The sequence below is a fragment of the Perca fluviatilis genome, chromosome 18, assembly GCF_010015445.1.
Source record: "Perca fluviatilis chromosome 18, GENO_Pfluv_1.0, whole genome shotgun sequence".
In the NCBI taxonomy this organism is placed as follows: domain Eukaryota; kingdom Metazoa; phylum Chordata; class Actinopteri; order Perciformes; family Percidae; genus Perca; species Perca fluviatilis.
The window spans coordinates 14246522-14271418 of record NC_053129.1 but is presented as its reverse complement, the minus strand read 5'-3'; the positions used below and the strand labels follow the sequence as shown (position 1 = coordinate 14271418).

At 40.7% G+C, this 24897-nt stretch overlaps 1 protein-coding gene across 7 annotated transcripts in view; it reads left to right on the top strand.

Moving 5' to 3' along the window:
* pak5 (p21 protein (Cdc42/Rac)-activated kinase 5) overlaps positions 1-24897 on the top strand; it is a 77701-nt gene that overhangs the window by 50723 nt on the left and 2081 nt on the right. For all 7 annotated transcript variants that reach the window (XM_039782010.1, XM_039782011.1, XM_039782008.1 and 4 more), the window contains 8 exons: positions 10337-11176; positions 16327-16536; positions 17155-17296; positions 17395-17549; positions 19043-19176; positions 23088-23214; positions 23742-23867; positions 24013-24147. In XM_039782010.1, the coding sequence (XP_039637944.1) occupies positions 10337-11176; positions 16327-16536; positions 17155-17296; positions 17395-17549; positions 19043-19176; positions 23088-23214; positions 23742-23867; positions 24013-24147 (1869 nt within the window). The remainder of the gene's footprint in view (positions 1-10336; positions 11177-16326; positions 16537-17154; positions 17297-17394; positions 17550-19042; positions 19177-23087; positions 23215-23741; positions 23868-24012; positions 24148-24897) is intronic.

The window sequence follows — 24897 nt, the reverse complement described above, 5'->3', positions numbered from 1 at the left end:
TGTGTGTGTGTGTGTGTGTGTGTGTGTGTGTGTGTGTGTGTGTGTGTGTGTGTGTGTGTGTGTGTGTGTGTGTGTGTGAAAGAGGAGAACAGGGGAACAGTCAAATGAGTGGAAAAAAGAGTAGAAAGTGAGCGTTGAATGAGGATGGGAGGGGTGGAGATGTGATGCAGAGGCCTGCTGACGGGGCTCAGATTAATGAGCGCCGGTGTGTAATTAATCTATAGCAGGCAGCTGTCTGTTTATCTGTCTCAGAGTTGACAAGAAGATAACTCAGGGACATCTAATTGATCCCCTCCTCTTCTTCTTCTTGCTCACCATCTCATCTCCTCTCTCCAGCTTTAGATCAGAAAGTTTCCTTGACAGTGACGGACTCACTTGGAAACTCCTCGAAGGAAGCCGATTTAGATCACATAATTGATCACACTGGCAAAGACACTGTACTGCAGTTTGGTTATTCTACTTATTATCATTACATTTTCTAACAATTTCTGCTGGCTATGTTTCTGAATCAGGCTAAATCTGCCAGTGCTTAGAACGATGGAAAAAAGAAGGGTGTCCAGGCTTTACTGCGCTAATATGCTTAAGGTCAGGGATTTGGTCGGACTGTATGTTTGTATTTCATTATGCTTTCCCCACTAATCCATTTTGCTGGAAATCGTCCCTCAATCCATGCGTTGCATCCTGTGTGACTCATGGATCCCTGGAGCTTGTAGCTTAGGCTCTATCCAGCTGAGGTCAAAGGTGACTGGGTCACGGTGGTCTGAGCTGCTGGCTGGGGAGCTGTCGGGCTTGGAGGCGTCTCATCAGAGTCGGAAAACATAGCCTCAAATACTCACCGGCTTGTGTAAGGGGCTCCACAGTATGCCTTCGGCAGCATGATACGCATAAACACACATACACATGATACATTAACTGATGCTTTACACACTGATACGTTAATCCCATTGAACACCACCAGAGGCTTACTCTAGGCTTCTATGTGGGCAAAAGTGTACACAAATTCTCATGTGACAAAAAAGAGAATCCCTCCCTTGGAGAAATATGCTACTGAGAGAGTAGGCAGTTATTTAAATCGTTTCATTTGAATAGTTTTTAGAGGCCTAAAGAGGTCAAACTAAACAGGATTTCAAAAGAAAGACATTTTAATTTTCTGTTTCCTATCTTGATAATTATCTTACAACCCCTTATGTACATCTTGTAACCAGGGCCGGTATGTATAAAGCTGCTCAGACTCATTTTGGTGTGTGACTAGCAAAGGTCATGAAATGATGGATACAGCAATTATTAATTATGTTATTATAAGATTGCATTACTTATAAGTTAAACTGTGAAATACAAGAATTCTGGTGAGTTTTAAAGTTGATGAATAATAAAACATATAACTACAATTAAACTATACGATTAAACGTTCTAAATATATAAACTTGCTGTTAAAACTTTTAAACCGTGTGTTCCCTTTTTTTGCAAAACAGAAGCAATTAAAAATGTATTTGAATAACAAAAATAATTTTATAAGACCCCCAAGACCCATGACTTAAAATGGTTCATGCAGCCTTCTTTAACTAATTTTAAGATTTTTATGAACAATACACCCAAACAGCATATATTGATATTGTTTACATAAGTGTTAGGGGAAATATCTTATAAAAGCTGTCCTCTTGCATGTTACAATAAAAATAAAGCATATATAAAGTTGGATATAATGAATGATGGGTAGTCTTAGCTATAATGAGGTGTGCATGAAGCTGTGATGATTGATGTGATGCAGCCCTGACATGTCAGCTACTGTATGGAGGCCTGCTATTGGTGGGGCTGGATGGTGGGCATTTTGGGTAGATAAAATTGTAGTTATTTTATAAGACTTAGGATTCACTCAAGTCAGCAAACCTAGACTTTACTACAAGTTACTTTCAGCTTATTTATATAAAGCTTCTTAATCACTTTATTTTAAGTTTTCTTTACCTACAGGTTGGGACCATTCTTAGGACCATTTCTTAGATGTTTTATACACCATAAACTCCATAAACTGTGGAACTTGAAGTATAGCAGTGTTTTAATAACAGTAAAACCTCAGCCTTTATATTCCTTATTTTAATGTTGTGGTAAAAGCAAAGGCTTGTATTCCTTTATGCACACAGGCAGAATCATTTTCATGTCAACTTTCATTATTATGTATCTTATGATGGCATCCACCTATTCAATGAACCGCTCAGTGTACAGCCTCTCCTCAGCATGTTGAGATGATTGTTATTAACTACTGTAACTAACAGGCAGCAGGATGGCCTGAGGAAACAGGTCAGCTCACAGCCTATTAATCATGGAAACACTCCATAATACGCTCCTTGAATAATCCTGTTCATGTTTGCTTGGACCTCATCCGTAGTTCCACTAATAACATGTCAAGAAATCAGTGAAACTGTTCTGTGAAATCCTCGGCTAAGTAATACAGGTGGGTCAACCTGTCAGCTTGCGTACTGATCTGAGGTCATATACGACTGGGTTTTGGGGTCAGGATGAGTCATTCTAATTAATAACTGATATCTTAGATATGTGCCTCAAGGAAACTTACTACCAGATCCTCACTGTACTTTGTCCCTTAATCAGTGAAATTAACATCCACATCATTTTAATTCACGATTATTCACAATGAAGGTGCTGGTTCAGATATGAAATACGGAATCAGACCAGCAGAGTGCAGCAGAGCTCAAGACACTTCCTGCTTCTCCCACATGACTACACACAAAACATTGCGACTGTCTGGCTCATCTTAACATTTCTTGACACTATAAATATTGTTATTACTTATTACTAGGTACAATTACATTTATGCCTGGCTCTGTGATGATCTTTTTTACAAGGCGTGTCTATTGTTCTGATCAAACAATCTGGTTATAATTGACTTTATGAGAATACTGAAACCTTAACTCCAACCCCTCTCCCTTTAAATCAGTTAAAACGTATTGTATAAAGTACAAGGCTGGTAATATTCAATATTTTTTCTTATTGCCAACAAATCCCATGTTAAGACCAAACAATACATTAATACCATTAAGTATTATTTATGTAGCCAAAGCCTGATATATCAAATTGGCTTAGCTAATTTAACATAAACTAATAACTTTATTAGCTCATTGCTCTGTACCATACAGCTTATTTGTTGTCCAAAAAGTGTTCAAACACATTAATGAGCTACACCTTTGCACTGGCCAACATGTTCATTCATTATCATAAACATGGGCACTCTAGTTTCCTGCCATAAATACTATAGCGCACCAAATGTAGATTAATCCGCAGCAGAAAATAGTCCCCAAACCATTTACTCATCATGTGTTTGAGTAATGATTGCTAAAAACTACAGTGTCCAGCTGTTTTAGGATAATAATGAGCCTTTAAAAAAATGAAACTATACATTTCTGAGCCATATTTAAGATTTATATTTTCAGTTGGAACTAGTGGGCTTGGAGAAGACAGAGAAGTGAAGTCAGAAAATATTGAGAGATGGACTAATGCATTGTTGTTGTTGTTTTTTTTTAGATAAGTTAAGATAAAACTTTATTGTCCATTCACATGGAAATTGTCCTTGAATCAAATGCTCCAACAATCAACAGAATAACAAAAAACAACATAAAAAAATCTGTAAGGTCACCCTCCAGCACTCATCAAAAAGACATGCTACTATAAAACCAAACAGACACACCTGTCCCTTATGATTGTTTTTCCATAGTATTTTCTTGTAATTTGTTGACAATAGGAAAAATATAAAATAACACCAGCATAATCACTTGTTTATTTATTTAAATGTCCCACCACTATGTTACTTGATATGTGGTTAGAGTCTCCACTGAGATATTTCTGTCTGTGTTTGTGACAAATATTCTTGATTTCCATTTGGCTGTCGATACACTACAGCCCCATTCTAAAACCTGATTAGATTTAGGAGCAACACCCTGCTGATATTTACATATTTTATAATTTCATTTAAACTGTTATATATTAGAAGTATGATTAATATGTTGAAAAGCAAACATATTAATATATAAAATAATTTGAGAAATTACTTCACTTAAAAAAAGAAATATTTTCAAAACATCGTGCTAACTACATTAATAACATTAGGCTTCCTCTTTGTAGTATTGTAGACTAGAAATAAACAGTAGTAGTGAGCATAACTTACATTTCAGCTTTAAGCAGTTAGTTGTTTTATCACTTCTATCCACCAGAGAGAGCTAGAGGATAAGAACACCTTAATCATGCTGCTTACCTGAATTGTGTGGGATTGTGTTTGCTATATTTTCATGCATTGTTGTTTAAAGATATGAGCCCTTGTCTTATACAGTATCACCTACATCAAGGTGGAGGCTGATAAAAAACAGAGACGATACACCTAGCTGTTCTTATCACCCTGTGAATGATGGATGTTTCATTTCACACAAACAGTGTCTTCCCTCTTTGTATATACATCAGCTGTGGTAGTTGCTTTATTTGATCATTCATTAATCAGCGCTGCATGTTTGGTCCTCAGCGAGACACTCAAAGGAGAGTCGTGCGTAGTCTTTTTGTCTGCTGTCTCAAGGGCTCTCTGATATCATCTTTCTCAGACGGCCGTGAATATCTTCTGTTCACAAATTGGTCACTGATGCAGAAGGATACTGCACTTCAGGAGCAGCAGTGACAGTAGTAATAGTAGAAGTGTATGTTTGTGTGTGTGCATCAATACCCACGCGAGCATGTTCTCTACAGCGTGAGTCGTGACAGCGAGATTAACAGAGTAGAGTTGGTGCCTGGGATTTGCCCCCTCAAAAAGAGGGAAGAGAGAGGGGGCATGGTGCGATGGGAATGGAAGAAGATAAATACTTCTGGTTTAAGACATGTATATATTAGAGCATGTCAGCAGTCAAAAAACATAATTTCTATTTGGTCGTGTTCTGGCAGGACTGAGAGTTGAGAGTGGGTGTGTTGAGTAGGCGATGTACTGGTGTGTGTGTGTGTGTGTGTGTGTGTGTGTGTGTGTGTGTGTGTGTGTGTGTGTGTGTGTGTGTGTGTGTGTGTGTGTGTGTGTGTGTGTGTGTGTGTGTGTGGTACTGTAAGTGATGAGCTTTCATGTGTAACTAAAGACTCACGACTGGGAGGAGGTTACACATTTGCCTTTGTTTGTTGCGTGCTGTGTGTATTTCTTTAAATCTATCAGGCTGTGTGTGACATGTGTGTGTGTGTGTGTGTGTGTGTGTGTGTGTGTGTGTGTGTGTGTGTGTGTGTGTGTGTGTGTGTGTGTGTGTGTGTGTCTGTCGAAGAAGTAGCAGATAATATTCACATACCCAGCATCACTGGATTGAAACAGGTAATCTTGTAAGGGTTTCAGTCCCATTAAATTTACTCTTATGAGTATGTGTTCATACACCAAATAACGTATTTTATTCAAAACAGAGAGAAGAAAAGAGAAGCAGTATTTAGTTTGACAGGTAATTTTATTTAACACATTTTAAATGGTTTGCATAAGTTAAAGAGGCCAGTATATCTCACTTGCTTGTTGGATGGTCAAATATCTTCAGACACCCCCTTCCCCCCACAGCTTGCAGATGTAGGTTTGGAGTGCCTGTTCTCTGACCATTTCAGTGACTTTCCGAAACTGACAGTCCAACATTTGCACCCTCTTCACGCCATGATTGGTCAGCTGCTATGTGGAGGTGAGAAAGGAGCCAGGGTGAATGCTTCCAGGAGAGTCTGAAAATACGTTCTCCTTGTATTTAAACATGACAGCGGGCTTTTCAACTGTTAAAAGTGTGAAATAGTTGTTACATTTTTGGCAGATCCCTGACCAAAAAGCAGTTTGAGGACCAAAATCACATGAAACAGCAGTGCAGAGAAGGAGAGCCACCGCTGCTCCTCCTCCTCTGGCCCCTCAGCTGTCCCGGGACCCTGCTGGCCAGTGGAGCGTAGCCTAGATACCAGGGTTCTAGCTAGGAGTCACAGGAAGGGCAAGTTCATTAATTATCTCTCCACCCTTCCTCCCTCCATCCTCCCATCACACCCTCCATTCATTACCAGCAAGGTTAATCCCCCCTTATCTCCCAATGAGCCTCATTTTTCATGGCTCCCTTTCTACGACACTTCCTCCCTCCCTTCCCTCGTCACCCCTTCTCCATCCTTTTCTGTATGTGATTCCTCTTTCTCTTCCTTCAAAGCTGCTTTCAGTGTCCTGTTCTGCTTTTCTATTGCTAGCTTTACATCACACCAACTAGTTTGTTTTTTGTCACTCCTCCCACACATACTTTCTATTTCCTCTGCTCTTCTTCCATCTGTTATCTTCCCATTTTCCTCTTTCCTTTTCTTTCTTTATCTCCTCTCCTCTCCTCTCCTCTCCTGTCCTGTCCTCTCCTCTCCTCTCCTCTCCCTCTCTCCTCTCCTCTCCTCTCCTCTCCTCTCCTCTCCTCTCCTCTCCTCTCCTCTCCTGTGCTTACCTTGAACAGGCCGTAGTAAGTGGAGGGAGTAGATCTATTACAGCTTATCACTAAAAGACAGGCCAACGCCGCACGCCGGTGAAATATGGCTGCTGTCACAGCCGCTGCTGAACACGACCCGTGCACAGAGCTCACAGAGCTGTAAGGACAGGGGGAAGAGGGGAGAGTAGAAAGGGGGGGTACGGAAGCCAGTATCAGCCCCCTAATTCTAAATTAATGGAAAGATTTTCAGGCTTGATGCCGACAGTTTGACAGTGATTTGGCACACAATTAACGTTGTCTCCCTCTCCCCTCTGCACTCTCATCACCTCCTCGGTTTCATTTGCCGCCTTGTTTTCTCCGGCTCTCTCTATCCCCTGTACCTGTCACGCTCCTTGACACAGTCTTATTGATTATGAACCAAATGGAGATGACAATGTTTTATTAGATAACTGACACTTCCTACTGTTGTATGCCAATTGAATTAGCTTGGAATCACCGACATCCACATAGCGTAACATGATGTTACTTGGCCTCATTTTAGGTTTCACACAAAGCACGCCATTCACAAATTCATAGCACAGTTCAGAGGACGTGTACGGATAATTCTCATGACAGTTCCAGCAGTGTTTATTTTTAGCAGTTTTATTTGCATCATTAATGTGACATGAACATTATTTTAGAGGAAAATGTAGTTTAACAACATGAAGAGCAGACCTGTGTGACTTTTTTCAGGAGTGTATGACTTGTGATTTTTTTATGTCAGCCAAGGCCTGCCTTATGCTCGGCAACATCTGTCCAAGGCATGCTAGATTTCCACTGACCAACCTGTTCAAAAGACCATCCGTCTTGCAGCCTCCGCCTCTCAGCTAGACTTTACTCGCTGCTTTTATAGGCCTTTTCACCTTGGGTTCCAGGTCACGGCACCAAACAGCCTATAGCTCTCAAACAGAGGAGAGCAACTGGAGTGTTAAAGAGGGAGAGGGGAGGTTTACCAAGTAATACAATCAAAGGGAGAGATTATGTGCAAATAAAACAGCCTTAGTAATAATAAAGGCTTGTGCAGTGGCTTTATTTTAGTCGGAAAGAACTGTACTCAGCTAGTAGGTACAAGTCAGAAAAAAAGTTGTGTAAGGTTGTTAAAGTTGTTAAAGTTAAAACAGAAAGAAAAAGGTTAGTTACCATAGCATACAATACCCACGTGATTTGTATAAATTGCTATTAATGAGCATGTTCTGTATGACTTATTGTATGGCTAGTTTTTAGTATTCTTTTCACAAAGCAATAAGCCGCGTTCATGCCGTATTGTTTAAACCGTAATTACAGGCAAACTGTTGGCAGAATATCATTAAAGGCAGTTACATCAAAATAAAATACACTATTAATACTAATACAATTGATTCAGCTAATTTTATTGAAGCTATACACTGTTTGTTTGTATCTGTTTCACTTGGTAAAAAACTACTACAAATACATAACACAACAAAAGTAGCTAACTCAGCTAGCTAAAGTAGCTAAAGTTTGTCATTATTATTATTATTATTTTAGCAGATATTCGGTCATAATTCAAAGTATTGGGCAAATTGAAGATGGTGCTATATGGAAAATCAGGAAATCACTGAAGTCATTAATATTTATTCTCCAGGGATCTCGAATATATGTACAAATGTTTATGGCAGCAGCAGGCATGGCTGAAAATGTGAAACAATATGGAACCATCAGGCAGTAAGGGAGATTTGATTTAACTGAAGAGCCCTCAGTCAACACCTCTGTCAGAAATGTGTTTTGGGGCAAAACTCAGACCTTCTTGTATGGGTAAAACAAGAAAGTGTCCTTAATAATAGGCAATTATACTTCTGCTGTGGTAGCTTGGTTGAGCCACAATCTCATAGATACATGAGAGAGGAAGGCAGTGTGTTTGCAGTGACAGTATGCAGGTAGCTAAGTGAAGGCATGTTTATGAGTTCTTGTGTCAGCACAATGTTGCTGAGAGTTGATGATTATCCCCGCTTTTCTGAGACTCCCTCAGTACATGTGACATGGACAAACTACAGCGGAGACAAGTATGACAGTTATGTGACAGACAGCAAGGCATGAGCGCTGTCAAAGAATGTCAAAGAACTTGCTGATGTAACATTCGTCGGGTCTTAGAGCGAGGTTCAGCAAACACCTTCGGAGGTAGAAAAGACTACCAAGTATACATGTGACTAATACAATGGGTTTACTATTGCCAGCTTTCTCAAAATTAAAATGAGGATTTTATCTCTAAAGTAAAAATAGAAAAGAATAATATGGTTAGTTTAGGTCATCATCACACCACATATCCTATCCCACTGTATCCAAAGTGCTTCACATTGTGATGAGTGTGTGCAATACATTTCTAGCAATGGCTGTCCCAGTGGGAATTAAACAGCTGTCCCTGTGGAACAGGCATGCTGGGTTACAGTTAGTCAGTTCAGCTTCATTGTACTCCCTGATTGCTACAGCTTTAACAAACCCATTCATCTTATGATATTCAAGGAAATATAATTTTTTGAATTTCAAGGGATTTCCGCAGGCTTGTGAAAGCCACATGAGTTAGCATTGACAGGTGGGTGGGTAATTTATGAGGATAAGGAGCTGAAAACTGATTGAGACCATAAAAACATCAAGGTACACATACACAAAATGCCTAAAAGCATGATGGGCACTTTCAGGGATTTTAATCCAGAATGGAAAGTAGTGATGTAAAAGCACACAAGGATTTGTGAAACAACTGTGATTGTGGTGGATTTTGCAAAGTATAACAAAAATCATGGATAAATTTACTACTTGAGGTACTTAGAGGCTATAATCCAAGGACAGCATCACCAAAACACAGTCACATATACAAAAATAAAATTTTGCAGTTTTGTTTGATCATCACAAAAAGCTCTCAAATAGATTATGTAAGAATTATTCAAACAATAATCCCTACAGCTCAGCCTCCTCTCAGCACTCAGCAGCCACGCAACATGTTTCCATTGTTCTAATGCAGCTTTTCCTGTGATGTCCAAGTAGTAGAGAGACAGGTAGATAAAAACTGTGTGTCTCTCGTTTCACTCTGTGGTAATCCTCACAGTCCACACCATAAAAACAGCATATGTGTCATGCGCGCACATCATGCATGCGCACAGAGTGTAGTTCAGCGAGTCCCGCTGTAGCGCCAGTTCCCCGTTACTCACGACACATCCGTGTAAAGGGCTTAACACAAGGTAGGAGGGGATAAGCAGCACCCCTGATGTTTAAGCTGCCTATGCTTTGAAGCAGATGTGAGCATGTGTGTGTGTTCAGTCTCTCTCTCCCTCTCTTTCCTCCTCACTCTCACTTCGTTGGTGTGTGCTAGCGCATGCTGATGTGCTCATGCAACTTACAAGCACTAAACTAAACGTCACGACTATTAATGTATCCTGATCAGCCCACTGAAAATGAAGCTAATCTGTTGCGAGGGAAATGGGGCAGGAATTAGCTCCTTCAATCTTCCACTGGTTTCCTTTTAGCATCTAAGGTATCCCGCCATTTATCTCCATGCATTTGCAAGCTGCACCCCAACTCGCAACAACTAGTGGTTGTGAAGACCAATGCCTGCACTTCTTTCAGATGAAAAATACCGGCGTTCATTTATTGCAAGTGATGATTAATTTCATACTTGTCACAAAGCCCTGATACACATGAATTGAAATTCTAGCCTGAAAATTGACGTGTTTTTAGTTGAAGTTGATTAAACAGGAATTTCAATTCATCCCATTCAGCTTTCAGCCAGGAATGATTTACTGAAATTGAATGTACTGCAACCCAAAGTATCAGGGCTACCTTCATTAAACTCTCAGGCAGCAGACTCTCTTGTATGTTAAGTGTAAATGTGTTTGTTCTTCTCGTAGACCATTGTTCGAGGGAACCGGCCACCCAAAGATGCTTCCATCAATGGCCTGCTGGAGGATTTTGACAACATCTCAGTAACGCGCTCCAACTCCCTGCGTAAAGAGAGCCCACCAGGACCCCACCAGGCTGGAAGCAGCTCCAAACCCTCCGGCAGTGGTCACCCAAACGCCCCGGAGGAGAATGGATTCAATCATTACTATTCCCGCTACTCCTGTGACCTAGACACCTCCAGCAGGGACTTCTCTCTTGATCCCAGCAAGCCAAGCTTCTCTATCGATGGGGACTGGGCAGTTGGGAGGCACTATCGATTCACCAAGCAGAATGGTCACTCATACCCCATACGCAGCCCCTTCTACCCGGACGCCATGCCCCAAAAATCTGACTATGGCAAGCTTCCCCCGGACTACCACACCTACTTGGAGAGCAAAGGACGCTCTGCCGATGAGGTGGCCTCCACGGTGGGCAGTGGTGTGGGCTCCAGCGGCTACTATCGGGCGTCTGTGGGTGGCTCATCCAGCCAGGACTACCGGGACACTTCAGTAGGCACGCCATCTCGTGCCTCGCTACACAGCGAGCAGATTAACTACCCAGACAGTGAGTGGAGCTACGGCGGCCTTCGGGACGAATACGAAAAGCGACCCAAGAGTTCCTATGTGACGCAGACCAGCCCCACGCCGGCTATAAGACAGCGATCTCGGTCAGGCTCTGGACTGCAGGAGCCAAATGTCCCTTATGCAGCCAGTGGGGCTTTCAAGAACCCTCCACAGGCCCACCCATACAGCTCCTACACATACCCTCGCCTCTCGGAGAGTCTCACTAACTCACAGACCTTAACCAAGGTAACTTAACACCAAAACACAAAAACTATGCATTCTAATACTTTCTTATAAAACTATGTTTATCTATGAAGATAATTGTGACAGGGACAGTGTTTACTCAATACTGCAGGGCATATTGTATAAGCTACAAAATGGCTACAGTGGCTGTCCAGCACTCCTGACAAGCCTGTGGAAACATTTCAGAGAAAATTACACAGATGTATCCCCACATTTAGTCCCACCTCCCATCCATCTGCAGTCTCTTTTAAATATTCAGTCCTCTTTCTCTCTCTCTCTCTCTCTCTCTCTCTCTCTCTCTCTCTCTCTCTCTCTCTCTCTCTCTCCCCTTTTTTCTAGTTCTCTCTCATTCTCGCTCTACAGTATACATTTTTATTTGGGCCTTCCTGTCAGATGGTGTCAGCTGTTCATCTTCTCTTCCCTGAAGGTGGCAGGCGCTGCCACATACAGAATTACCCCTCTTCAGAAGCCACTGTCTCTGCACACAGATCAATTAATGCTCACGCTGACCATCGACCAGAAAGCTCTGAATTACAGAAAGAGAACTAGACTAGACAAAGAGAGGCACAAAGGAATGTAGAGAACAAAGAAAGACGTGAAAGGCAATGGCATGGCAGTAAGAGAGTGGGAAAGAAAATGAGAATACTAAAATCAGAGGAAGTCAAAGTAGACAAAAACTGTGTAATAATCTGCCACATTTAGATAGTAATTGTGTGGTTGTATTATGATCAAATTATATAAAACCTAAAAGTACAAAAACCTCAAAGAAAAAGTGCAAAGAACAAATAGAGCATTATACAAAATTCTAAAATATTATAATATATTTTTTCTAAAATATATGTTAAATACTGTAACAAACAAAGAGAGGCTTAAATTGGAGTAACACAACTTGCTCTTAAGATTTGTGCAGAACTCTTTTTATAAAGGCAAAAATGTACTATGGCAATTAAATATCTAATAGGCAAACTTTAGGTCAAGTTAAATATGTTAGAATGGTTACAGTTACACAGCTGTGTCATCTGCATAGAAGTTGTGTTCTGTATGTAAAGAATTAAACTAGACACGGATATTAATCCTAACCATCCTCGTATCATGGGTGCTCTTAACCAAAGATGTCACCAAAAAATAAACTTACAACAGATTTCGCAGATTAACACCTCAAAGATGATAAAAGGGCCAATTTTTAGGTTAGATTATACTCAGCAGATAGCCAGTAAAATATTATTACCATGACAAAATAATGTACAGTAAATATAAAAGTACCGATTTGATTGTTGTTGTAACATGACTTGCTGTTAATGTCGTGTTTCATCGCTTTTAGCTTCCCATTGTGTATGAAACACCTGCAGTGTAAGTATGTTGGCACTGGGAGAGCGTGATGCAGCCTGTGATGTGCTCCAGTGGAGCAGTGGGAGAGATACCCTAGAGATTCTTCCACGCAGAGACGCCACAGACAAGAGCAAACAAATCTTCCATGCATTAGTGGCTGTGTAGTGTAACCATATGTTTCCAGTATTATTTTCTCGTGGTGATTCTTTTATACTATATAATATTATTGTGCAGAGCTGTGTTAGCTACAGTAAAATATACTAGAATAGGTTATATGGTGCAAGGCAAGCAGGGGTAAGTCACAGAAACACTGCTCTAACCCTAACCCTGAGACCAGTAACTGAGAGGAAGCTAAGTTTGCTGATGTAGATCCCAGGGTGCCTTGATGAAAAACCATTTAACCTGCATGCTTCAGTAAATAACCACTTATAGAAAAACAGCCACAGAGAATGCAAGGGTAGCAGGATTGGCTTGGTGCAGGGGAAGGTCATTTTTCTTACATATAGTTTCTTATTACCACTTTCAGAGTCGTGCTTGAGGAGGCACATTTGCTTTCCTGGAAATGTACAGTATGTGAAGGGAATGTAAAGATTTAACAGGATGCAGCTTGTATAATGAAAAAAAAGCCAAAAAATGCTAAAAGACATAATCTCCTTCAGACTATATAAGGTGTATTGTTAATATTTGATGTTATATGCAGTGTTTTGTCAAATCCTAAATCAAATTAAATATAGGCCATAGTGAAAAATGGGCTGAGGAATCAATGCACCCTAATTTGTCTTATGATGTTTGGAGATTTTGCAGCAGTGGTATGAATAAAAAGAAAAAACAAGGAGTCATCTGGCAGCTTAAGAATTACTATTCTTCTCGGCTCATGGACCTTGTAACAAACCCGCCCCTCTCTATCTCCTCTCTCATTCTCTTCCTTTTCTTCTCTTTCCCTCATTCAGCCCACTCACACCACTGAAGTAAATCCTTCTTTTTGCCTGCTGTTGGGAGCCGGTGGGGATGTAACAGTAGACAGCACGGAGACTTGGCCACACACAGAGGCACAGACACACACAGACACAAACACACACACACACACACACTCTCTGTCTTCTTCCTTTCTCTTTCCTCTCACTCTCTCTGTGTTTTGTGGCGAGCACGAGCTCAGTGCAGCAGCTCTCGGTGACAAATTGATGTTGCAGCACTTTCCCTTTCTGCAGCCTTAGCATAAAACTGGCCGAACGATGTTCCACCGCGGAATTCAATTTCACAGTTGAGTTAGGATGTTGATTACCCTGCCAAACTCAGATTAATGCGCGTTTAACCAACATGGATCAGGAGACCTCTGGCTGACAGCCAGCCAGCGGTGCCGGCCAACGATAGGGGGGCGTGAGACTAGGCCGTCCCAGCAGCAGCACCCCCCCCTCCTCCCCCTACACCTGCCTGAGAGTGATTGATTAAAAGAGTTCACACCATGTAATTATACACCATCCCAACACATCAGGACTACTCCTCCTGCCCTGTGTGTGTGTGTGTGTGTGTGTTGCGTGTGTGTGCTGCGTGTGGGTCTCTGTGTAAGTGCAAAGAGAAAGAGTGATAGGCACAGAGAGAGAAACAAATAAAAGCAAAGGAGTTTTTTTTTCTGCTGTTTGACATGCTGATTGAAGAACATTTTTTGGAGGTGTGGTAAAGGTAATTTAATTTAATCTCTGCAGGGTTGAGGCAGCTTGATCCACCTCTGTCTGTTTATTCTGATATTGATATTTAGCAATTACACTATCATCTTTTTTGTCGTTGGAAGTTACATTTAAAAACAATAACATAGTTTCTTTATCATGTTGAAGCCCTTTCATTCCTCTGCTAGTTTTAATGTGACAGATTGTTTTGCAGCTGAACATGCCAAATTGATTTCATCACTTCAACCAAGCCAAATTTATATTTTTTACTTGACTTTTCTCTGACAATCCATTATACTCTACAATACACATTAGACATGCCAATAAGGATTGAATACCACCAGCATTTCCCACTATTTACTTTTTTTATTAGCTATAAACTGACATAGTATAACATAGTACATAAATATAATATGGTTTGTGTGTGTAGGTCAGGCCTGTTATAAGTCAGACCAGTTCAGCTGAGTCAGTTCTCTCGGAGTTAAGCGCTTTATTTTCAATGTGTGTGTGTGTGTGTCTGTGTGTCTGTGTGTGTACAAGTATTCACTTCATGCTCCAGCACTGCTTTAAAGGAGACTCTAATGCTAGTTTTCTATAGTTTTTATTAATGCCTTTGCCCGGGTCCAATTTTTCCCGCAAAGTCACAAAATGATTCATAGCAGGTAGACGGCGCTTCAGTCACGCATTCTGATGGGTCACAGATTTCTTAGTAACACCGGAAAAGCCTATGCAGCCAGGTAAAGGGTAGCAGGAGATTTCTTTATATAGGCCTAATTGTATTTTACTTTTATTTTAGAAGTTATATGTTGTAGTTATGGCTGATACTGGGGCAGGACCATCACAGAAAAAAAGGAAATTAAATGAAGAACTAAAAGGTAAAGACAGACGATGGGCGAAACCCAAGTCAATCTCGGTCAGGCTTTTAACAGATAGAGACAATTACGGGATTATAAATTATTCAAAAATGTCCCCGAATTGGCCCTCAGGTATGTAATATGTCTATTTCATTCATAAAATAACTTTACAATATGCGATGTGGTTGTAGTCAGTAGCCTACATTAAATTACGTCCCCCTTCCATTTAGCGCCTGGTTTTTATTCCTTTTTATTGTTTTTGTTGGCCTACTATTTTCTTTTCCCTTGTCCCCCCGTACTTGTGTAAAAGCATCCATGGGTTTCATGAAATGCGCTATATTAATCTAAGTTATTATTACATTGGTTGCTACAACCATCTCTTAATGCTTTGGCTTGTGACACAGTGACAGTGACACCCGGTTTAGCTCCCAATACATCCAGACTAAGTTACCGTATACAACACTTGAAATGCAACCATGCATCTGTAACTTATTCTCTTATTGTAAATGAATGATTTTCTGTCCGAGCAAAACATTCATCGCAACTATATGGTTAGCGGTAACGCTAACTCTTACAGTAATCTACGGTGGGCAATAAAGCACCGTAAAGAAAAGCCCTTCACGACAGCAGGTGTGGTAAAAACACTACCGCTTTTGTCCAAAGCGGCCGCTAGATTCAACACAAACTGAAAGTTACAAATAGCCACTTTAAGGAAGAGGTGTGTCCCAGATCCGGATGCTCCCTGGGCTCCTGGTTGATGAATGGAGTAGTTGAGGAGCATTGTGGGGTGCTAATGATAAAATATGGTCCCTGTCCTGTGGACTAAATGTCCTCTGTTAGGTCTGTCAAGGGCTAATGTACCTGAAGACATCCCTGGAAGTAGAGCTGGTATTTTACTGTGGACAGTGTGTGTGGCCATGTATTTACATGCCAATGCATACAGTATACACAAGTTCAGAGCCTGTGTAAGTGGACAGTGTTGTTTCTTGGGGGTGGCAGTAACTCAGTCAAGACTGACCGCAGGGTCGCCGGTTCAAGTCCCTGCATTGACCAAGTACGGCAGCCTCCTCGGCACTGCCAAACCCTCAACTGCTCAGGCGGCTCATCCTGTGAGGCGGCCCCCCTCCCTAATATAATATATAATATAGCATGTGTACTGTATGGGTCTGCAGTGAAAACAGAGTGAAAAAGCATTGACAGTGAATACAAATATAATCTATATAATATATCTAATAAAGTTTACATTCTTCTTCTTGGTGAATCAAACACCAATCAAATAACCTTGTCCTTGTGCTCTCTCTTCCAGGGTGACTACGAGCGTCCTGCACGGGACGGCAGTCCCCAGGTTACCGGTGGTGACACCTATCCCCGAGGGCCTCTTAAGCAACCTCAGAGCCACATCAAGCCGCCTGGCTACCCGCCGGCACACCTGCCCTACCCTCCTGTCTTTCACCATTACAAACCTTCACCCTACCACCATCCCCCCTCCCAGCCCAGCCCACCGTACACCCCTCAGGTACAGGATGTTCATTATGTTCACTTATACAATACACTTATAATCATTTTAATGTAATTTGAATGGGATTACTCCATATTATACTGGTTTTCTCCTGTTTGTAAACATTTCTACCAGAAAGAGCCTGATGAAACGTTATTGTCACTGCCCAGTAAAACCATCTATCTCCATATTTGGTGTCTTTGAATTATTTAAAAAAAACTGAAATATTGGGTATTCCTTAATAATTTGACGAAATAATTCTGCTTCTTAAGCCAAATAAACCATAGGGAAAAAAACATTGAATTGTCTGGAAACAGGCCTAAAAAGATGACATTTTGGAGATGCATGATTTTCACAGAGCATTGGTGATTGTGCTATAGATTAGGGTAGAGTAATGCATTTTATGTTGCTTTGGAAGTCACTGTAGTTTAGTTGAATGCGTGTTTACTGCATGAATTTGACAAACCAAACTAGACCAAGACCAGCCAAGATTAATTCCATCGTCAGCTCAAAAGTCCCTTTAAAAAAACAGGGGTCATTTTCCCAACTATAATTCATGTAGGAAAATATCAATACTATTTTATAGCCTCTTTCTTTTTCTCTGTCACTCTGTACATCTGTGTGTTTTAAACACAGGGGGCCTACTCACAGCCTTCATCACCCTACATCCCCCCGGGGGCCTACCCGCCTCCTTCCTGGGGCTCCAGCTCCGACACTCAACCCTCCAGAGTCTCTCATGAGCAATTCAGAGCTGCACTTCAATTGGTGGTCAACCCAGGTGAGAAATGGTCAATACAAAGGGACACTGAAATGCCTTACATAAACATTTCTGGTTTTTTTGCATCAAAATTGAGCTATATTTGTGTTTGCCTACAGGCGACCCTCGGGAATACCTGGACAGCTTTATCAAAATCGGCGAGGGCTCCACAGGCATCGTGTGCATCGCCAGCGAAAAACACAGCGGCAAGCAGGTGGCTGTGAAGAAAATGGACCTCAGGAAACAGCAGAGGAGAGAGCTGCTCTTTAATGAGGTGTGAAAGTCTGACAGAGATGGGGCGTAACTGCACTACATGAATCTCAAGCATGCTCACACCTAAAGCAGCACATTTTAACACTGACTATCATCCCTGGGTGTTATTAGTTTATACAACAACACAGTTACTGCAGGTCTGGTTTTGTATGTTTTGCATGTGAGAATTAGTAGAGTATTTATTTATTTAGAGGCTTGATGTTGGATGTTATACTGCTACTGTAAGTCAGTTTGCCCGACACAAATAAAGAGCGTGACGCCCACCATCCATATGTGAGATCAGAGCTAACGTTATTCTGATTGCTGATAGCTCAAACAAGCAGCAGCAGAGACGAAACTGCTTAAATAGCATCATTAAACATGACTAATTTTGTGCCGAATACTGTAGTTAAATATAAATCCCACCATCCCACAGCAAAACAGTAGCTTGCTCTATTTCCTTAACATATATCCATGGCAATCAAACCAGTAACACATTTTACATCTGTAATTGCATTAATTTGCTACAAGGAATTTATTCATAGCTCCGTATCAAGCAGTATTGCACTGATTATATTCTGTGTGTGTGTGTGTGTGTGTGTGTGTGTGTCTTTGTTGTTTGTGTGTGTGTGTGTCTGTGTGTGTTTCCGTCGGTGTGTGTGTGTTTCTGTGGGTGTGTGTCTGTGTATGTGTGTGTGTCCGTCTGTGTGTGTAAGTGTGTGTGTTTCTGTCTGTGTGTGTGTGTTTCTGTCTGTTTCTGTGTGTCTGTATCTGTGTGTGTGTGTGTGTGTGTGTGTCTTCGTTTGTGTGTGTCTGTGTGTGTGTCTGTGTGTGTGTTTCCGTCTGTGTTTTTTCTGTGGGTGTGTGTCTTTTTGTGTGTGTGTGTGTGTGTGTGTCTGTCTGTTTCTGTGTGTCTGTGTCTGTATCTGTGTGTGTCTGTGTGTCTGTCCTTTCTGTGTGTGTGTGTGTGTGTGTGCGTGTGTGCGTGTCTGTGTGTGTGTTTGTGTGTGTTTGTGAGAGAGAGAGAGAGAGAGAGAGAGAGATAAAATGCATGCATGTATGTATGTATGCTAGCACATGTGTACAGTGAACACAGATGTGAAGCAGTGGGTGTTCAGTTGGAAACTAATTTGCTTTGTGTAATCCCGTTAATTTCTGAAAGTAATCCTTTTATAGTTAAGCCTTCAGAACATGTTCACATTAGACAAAGGGAAGTTCAATTAATAGATAATTAAAATTACATCACTAACTTTATTAATTTATTGAAATAGTATGTTTTAACAGAATATATATATATAGTATGTTGTAGTATGTTTTAACAATATATATATATATATATATATATATATATATATATAATATATATACTGTTTATGCCAAGGTTTGTGATAGCTCTGTATCATGAACCATTCCAATAAAAACATATCATGTCTAAAGAAATTTAATAAGTAAATATATAATCAGTAATTTCCTTCTGTCTGTCTGTCTGTCTGTCTGTCTCTCTCTGTGTTTTAGGTGGTGATCATGAGGGACTACCATCACGAGAACGTAGTTGACATGTACAACAGCTACCTGGTGGGAGACGAGCTATGGGTTGTCATGGAGTTTCTTGAGGGCGGGGCACTCACTGACATTGTGACTCACACCAGGTAACCTCTCTTGAATATAGAAATAATAATAGTCAAAAACAGAGTAACAATACAGAAGTGAAAGAGTTACAAGACAAGGACCAGACCTGCAAGCAGGTATACCGGGGTCCTAGCACACTGAAACAACTCAGAACCAATCAAAAAGATCTTCTCAATAAGGTTAATGATTTAGTTTACTTAATCTTCTCTAGTAGAAACAACCTACTCTAAAAGACTAGTACTATACTGAATCTGAGGATGACATGGTGCATTGGCACATATTGTATGGTGTTTAAAGTTCTAAAATATAACTGGCAGAAAAGACTCTTCCTGCTTTAAATGCAATTAGTAAGATCCTAAAATCGCTTGTCAATCAGACGATGGATGCCAGAGTAACAGCATCAGTACCAGTTTAAGGAATTTTGAAAAATATGCGTATTTGCTTTGTTCCTGAGATGTACTGTAGATGGGAAGATCAAAACCACTCTCATATAATTTTTTAATTTGAAATTTCTGAATGACCAAATGCACGTGATGTTCTGTTGATATTGGTGACATCAAATTGGTTTAACTGGTAGCTAGCAAGCAAAGCTGTGTTGTTTTAAAAAGGTCCAAAGGTCATTTAATTTGCTTCACACATCAGAAACTTGACAAAGATGAATGATTTCACAAGACAACCTTGAGAAACAAGCAGATGGGTTGTAAAAGTAGTGCGTTTGATAGTTTTAGGATTATTGTTCTCCAACTTTTCCTAATTGCTTCTCTGTTGTCGTGTTTCTGAGCTGCCGCCTCATTGTTTTAAGCTTACTTTGTGCTTGGTGTTTAATTACAGTCATTTGCGTGGAGTGTCAGCATTAGTGTTGTGCGGTGTCGGATGCTAATAACACACTTTGGTGAGGCTGAGCACCGCTGCTACCGGGAAGTATTGTCTTCTCCCACACAGATGTTTGCCCGTTTGTGTGTTCAGTGTGTGTGAGAGAGTTTAAGTAAACAGAAGTGCTTTTAAAAGTACTAATGGAAATCTCAGTAAAGACGATATTATTTGGCACACTTGTTCTCTCTTTAATTCTCCCCTTTTCCCTGTTTCAGTTTGTTGAATTCTAAGTGGAAGTAAATGTGTATGTTTTTTGTGTATTATTTTAATATTCTAATTGATATTCTTGCAAATATAACCAGTAAGAAACAACAAAGAAACAGGAAAAGTTAGTAAATTAGTAAAGTAAGTTACTTGATTTAATTATCAGGTATTGTATATGTAGGCGGCAATCTGACACTTCATTTCGTCCGCCGAGAGGCTGAGCAGGGGAATAACAACTTGCCATACGCGCTTAAAGTTCACAATTTAATTTTGCGATAACACAAACAAGGTTCTGCTTCCAACATACCATAATCGTGTTACCGGCATACATAATTGTTACTTGAGGTCATCAGTGGCATAGAAAGACGTAAAAACATGCATGAAGACAGCGGTCAGCAAAAATATGACTTCCCCCTTTCACCCCCTCTCCTCGTTCCCAAAGCCGAACAGGTGAACAGATAATGCTACCTTACTTTCTCCACCCCCACCAGGTGCCTTAATTACCAACAAATATCCTTTCAAAATAATGGAACTATACCTGGCTCTTACAGTATATATCCAAAATGATAATATATAGAGAATATTCCAGTGTGGGTTTTTTTCTTTGGTAATTACAGCCGTATTTGTCCAGGTGAATGCTTTGTGCTATTTCTGTTAAGCCTTTTGTTGTAGAAACAACTGCTGCCTGCCTTGCGACGTGCAAGCCTCATCAGCTTGCTGGGTTGTTGGAAGCAAACTCACACACCGAGACACAGGAACACACACACACACACACATCTAACACACATACACAAGTGAGTCAGCAGTGGCAGAATGGGCATCTTCCAGAACTATTTCAATTACTTTCAGATTTAAATTATACTTTAGAGTTTGTTGATGAGCTGTACTTCACAGGGATTTTTTTCCAATATAAGTGCAAAAGCGTGTGTGTGTGTGTGTGTGTGTATGTGGACGGATGCCTGTACGTTTGTGTGTACATAGGTGCATGGGTAATTCACCTCCCCTTGACAACCTTGTCAAGCTCATTAAAACTGTTTTTCACTTTGTGTTTGAAACAATTTTCTATTTCAGTGATCCTGTTTTCGTTCAATTGTTTGCGTTCATTTTGTGTGTGTGTGACGGGTGGAGGGTGTGGGGTAAGGGGGGGGGGGGCGATTGGGTGGAGCAGTAAGAGGTGAATTGTTTTTGCCTACACGTCTCCATCCCATTCACTTTGAGTTAGCCAGTTGTTTTTCCATTAGCAGAAGGCTCATTTATCTCTTGTGATTGTAAATGCATACATGTGTGACAAAAAATCTGCTACAATCTGCTGTGTGTGTGTGTGTGTGTGTGTGTGTGTGTGTGTGTGTGTGTGTGTGTGTGTGTGTGTGTGTGTGTGTGTGTGTGTGTGTGTGTGTGTGTGTGTGTGTGTGTGTGTGGGGGGGGCCTGGGGGGTGTTTCTCATCATGCAAGTTTATCTGAAGTGACTATACACAAAGTGGGATCTTTTAGACTGAGCAATGAGAATGAAGAGTTTTTGTGTGTGTTTTTTTTGTGAGTATATGTGTGTGTGTGTGTGTGTGTGTGTGTGTGTGTGTGTGTGTGTGTGTGTGTGTGTGTGTGTGCGTGTGCATGTGCATGTGTGCATTCTATATGCATGAACATGTACTGCAAATATGTATGTTTCCTTGGTCTATGCTTGCAAATGAGCGTGTCTCTATTTCTGTACATGTATGTGATGGCAGCTTAGAGCACACACACTCATAAACCCATGGCATGGCCTGGCCAGCTGGGTCTCGATGTTAATGTTCAGTGGAGCTGGGAGTTTCTGTGTGAGCTCAGTCAGACGCACTGCATCGCCCTGTCTCTCCATATGGGACCCTCCTGGCTGCTCTGCACATCACAGCTCCAGCCGCTGCAGGCAATTGTGTTGAATTGTAATCTCTTTAAAGCATGACAGCAAAGTCTGAAACAGTAGTAACGTCTACCACCCAAAACATGTGTTATTACTTAAAATATTAAAATATATCTTCTTTAGCTATTGGCTATATGGTCTTTTTGCTGTAGTTTCTTTAGAAATTGGTTTACAAATTGATTTAATACAATTGATTTAAGACATTTGATTATTTTTTTACTTTAAAAAAACTAAATCTAGCCTTACTTTCTTAAAAAACACTTACTGTTCCCCTTCCCACAATGCACCACAGAGAAAGAACAGAGTACAGACAATTAAAAACATAAAAAAACTACTAAAAGTAGAAAGTTCTCCTACAGACTTTCTTATGCATAGCTATGAAAATAAGTGTAATTTGTTAAATACAAGTGAAAATAAGTAATTAGAATAAAGTAAGGACCCTCCACTGCACTTCCAAAGAACTCATACTATCCTGACCTCAGCCAAAAGAAAAATTACAATTCCCTGCCCCTTTTCTGACTCCCCGTCCCACCCTATAGTTTTCAAACAGTCCCTAAATGCTTCTCAAATTTTCAGTTTGTAGGGTTTTAGAACGTCTGAAAATCATTGAAAGTTATATGTTATATCCAATCCAATCTGATTTGTCCATTTAACGTCCTCTCCCAGATTTGCATATTGCATGTTGTGTTAACTAAATGACAGGACAAACATTAATACAAGGACTGCAGTCTTTTTAAGAAAGTGTTTTGTTCTTATTACATTTCAACATGTCAAATATGGTACTACATGCTCTTATACTTTCATAATCATTGCTGACGTGTGTGTGTGTGTGTGTGTGTGTGTGTGTGTGTTTGTGAGTGCGTGTGCGTGTGTGTGCGTGTGTGTGCGTGTGTGTGCGTGTGTGTGTGTGTGTGTGCGTGTGTGTGCGTGTGTGCGTGTGTGTGCGTGTGTGTCTCACAGGATGAACGAGGAGCAGATTGCTACAGTCTGTTTGTCGGTGCTAAGGGCTCTGTCCTACCTGCACACACAGGGCGTCATCCACCGCGACATTAAGAGCGACTCCATTCTCCTGACCAGTGATGGCAGGGTAAGTACACATGTATGAGTGTATGAGTATGAGTGTGTGTGTGTTTCTATATGTGTTCAGATTTTTCATTCACACTCCTCCCTTTGGGATGTTATTTAACCCGGAGATCCCCATTTACCCCCCCATCTTACTAATACCCCAGGTATTAATAACCAATGCTACTACCCTTGTTCCTGTCATTGGTGATTTCAGTATAACTAACACACACACACACACTGACCTTCTCCATTGGTGCCACTTGTCAACAGCCAGTGCCAGAAACTCATCATCATCTATTACCAGTCGTGCCCCAGTAATTAAATCCAGCCTAATGCCTCCTAACGAGCTGATAAGACATGATTAATTGAAGGCTAATTAAACACTAATATGGGAGATTAGTGTCTTCTATGAAAGCTCTTCATCACAATGGGTCAGTGCACTTCTTGACATCAAACACAGAGGTTCTGAACTAATACAATCTCAACTGTATATCCACACACCTACACGACAGAGAGTGGAACCTGAAGGCAGCATGTGTGTGTTTGCAGATCAAGCTATCAGACTTTGGCTTTTGTGCCCAAGTTTCCAAAGAGGTGCCCAAGAGGAAGTCCCTCGTGGGCACACCCTACTGGATGGCACCAGAGGTCATCTCTAGACTACCTTATGGGACTGAGGTGAGGACGACACACAAACACACACACACGGATTAACATTGAGCTAGAGAAACTTCCCAGTTTAATGTATGATTGTAAATTATTATGTTTTACTGTGCTGACTTCAGTTCCAGTGCACAGAATGAATGTTTTTGTGTCTATCCAGGTGGATATCTGGTCTTTAGGCATCATGGTGATCGAGATGGTGGACGGAGAGCCCCCCTACTTCAACGAACCCCCTCTGCAGGCCATGAGGAGGATACGAGACAACCTGCCCCCTCGGCTAAAAGAGTCGCACAAGGTAAGAAAGACTTCAATGCAGTATTTTTTCGACAGTAAGCATAGATGAAGGAGATTATGAAGTCAAAGATGCCTAATGAATAGATCATTCCAAAAATTAAAACTTGTTATGTCATGAACATGTTTTGAGATGTTGAAGTCTGTCACTACATAAAAAATAAAATATCTATAATTTTTTTTTTTTAAATCTTTGCCCATATCTATGATTGATTTTTAAGTGTGAATGCATTAAAATACAAAGTAATACATGCAGGCAGTCTGTATGATTGCTCTAACATAAACATGTGTACAGACACTAACTAATGGCTGTATATCTTGTCATTTCTGCTATATGAAACAATGAGCTAAACACATCTGAACGAAATATTTAGTGATTTGTGACCTGACCTACTGTAGAAGGTCTTTTTCTTTCAGAAACACTACTAGTTTTCTTGTGTATTAAGGTTTTTATGTACAAAACCTTGTACCCTTTGCCTCTTTACCAGTGAACAAGAACTTACATCATTACACTTACACAGTGTCATTAAATCTTTGTCACTCTGATTAGCACACTGGCTGGCAGGGTATCTTTAAACCAGACAAAGAGTTCACAGCCACGCTAGCAGCTCTGAGAGGCTGTACTTAGGCACAGCTTTGAGCTAAATGCTAACGTCAGCATGCTATCATGCTGATGATTAGCAGGTACAACCATTACCTTATTTGTTTGGCATGTTACCATGTATACATTTGGTAATTAGCACAAAACACAAAG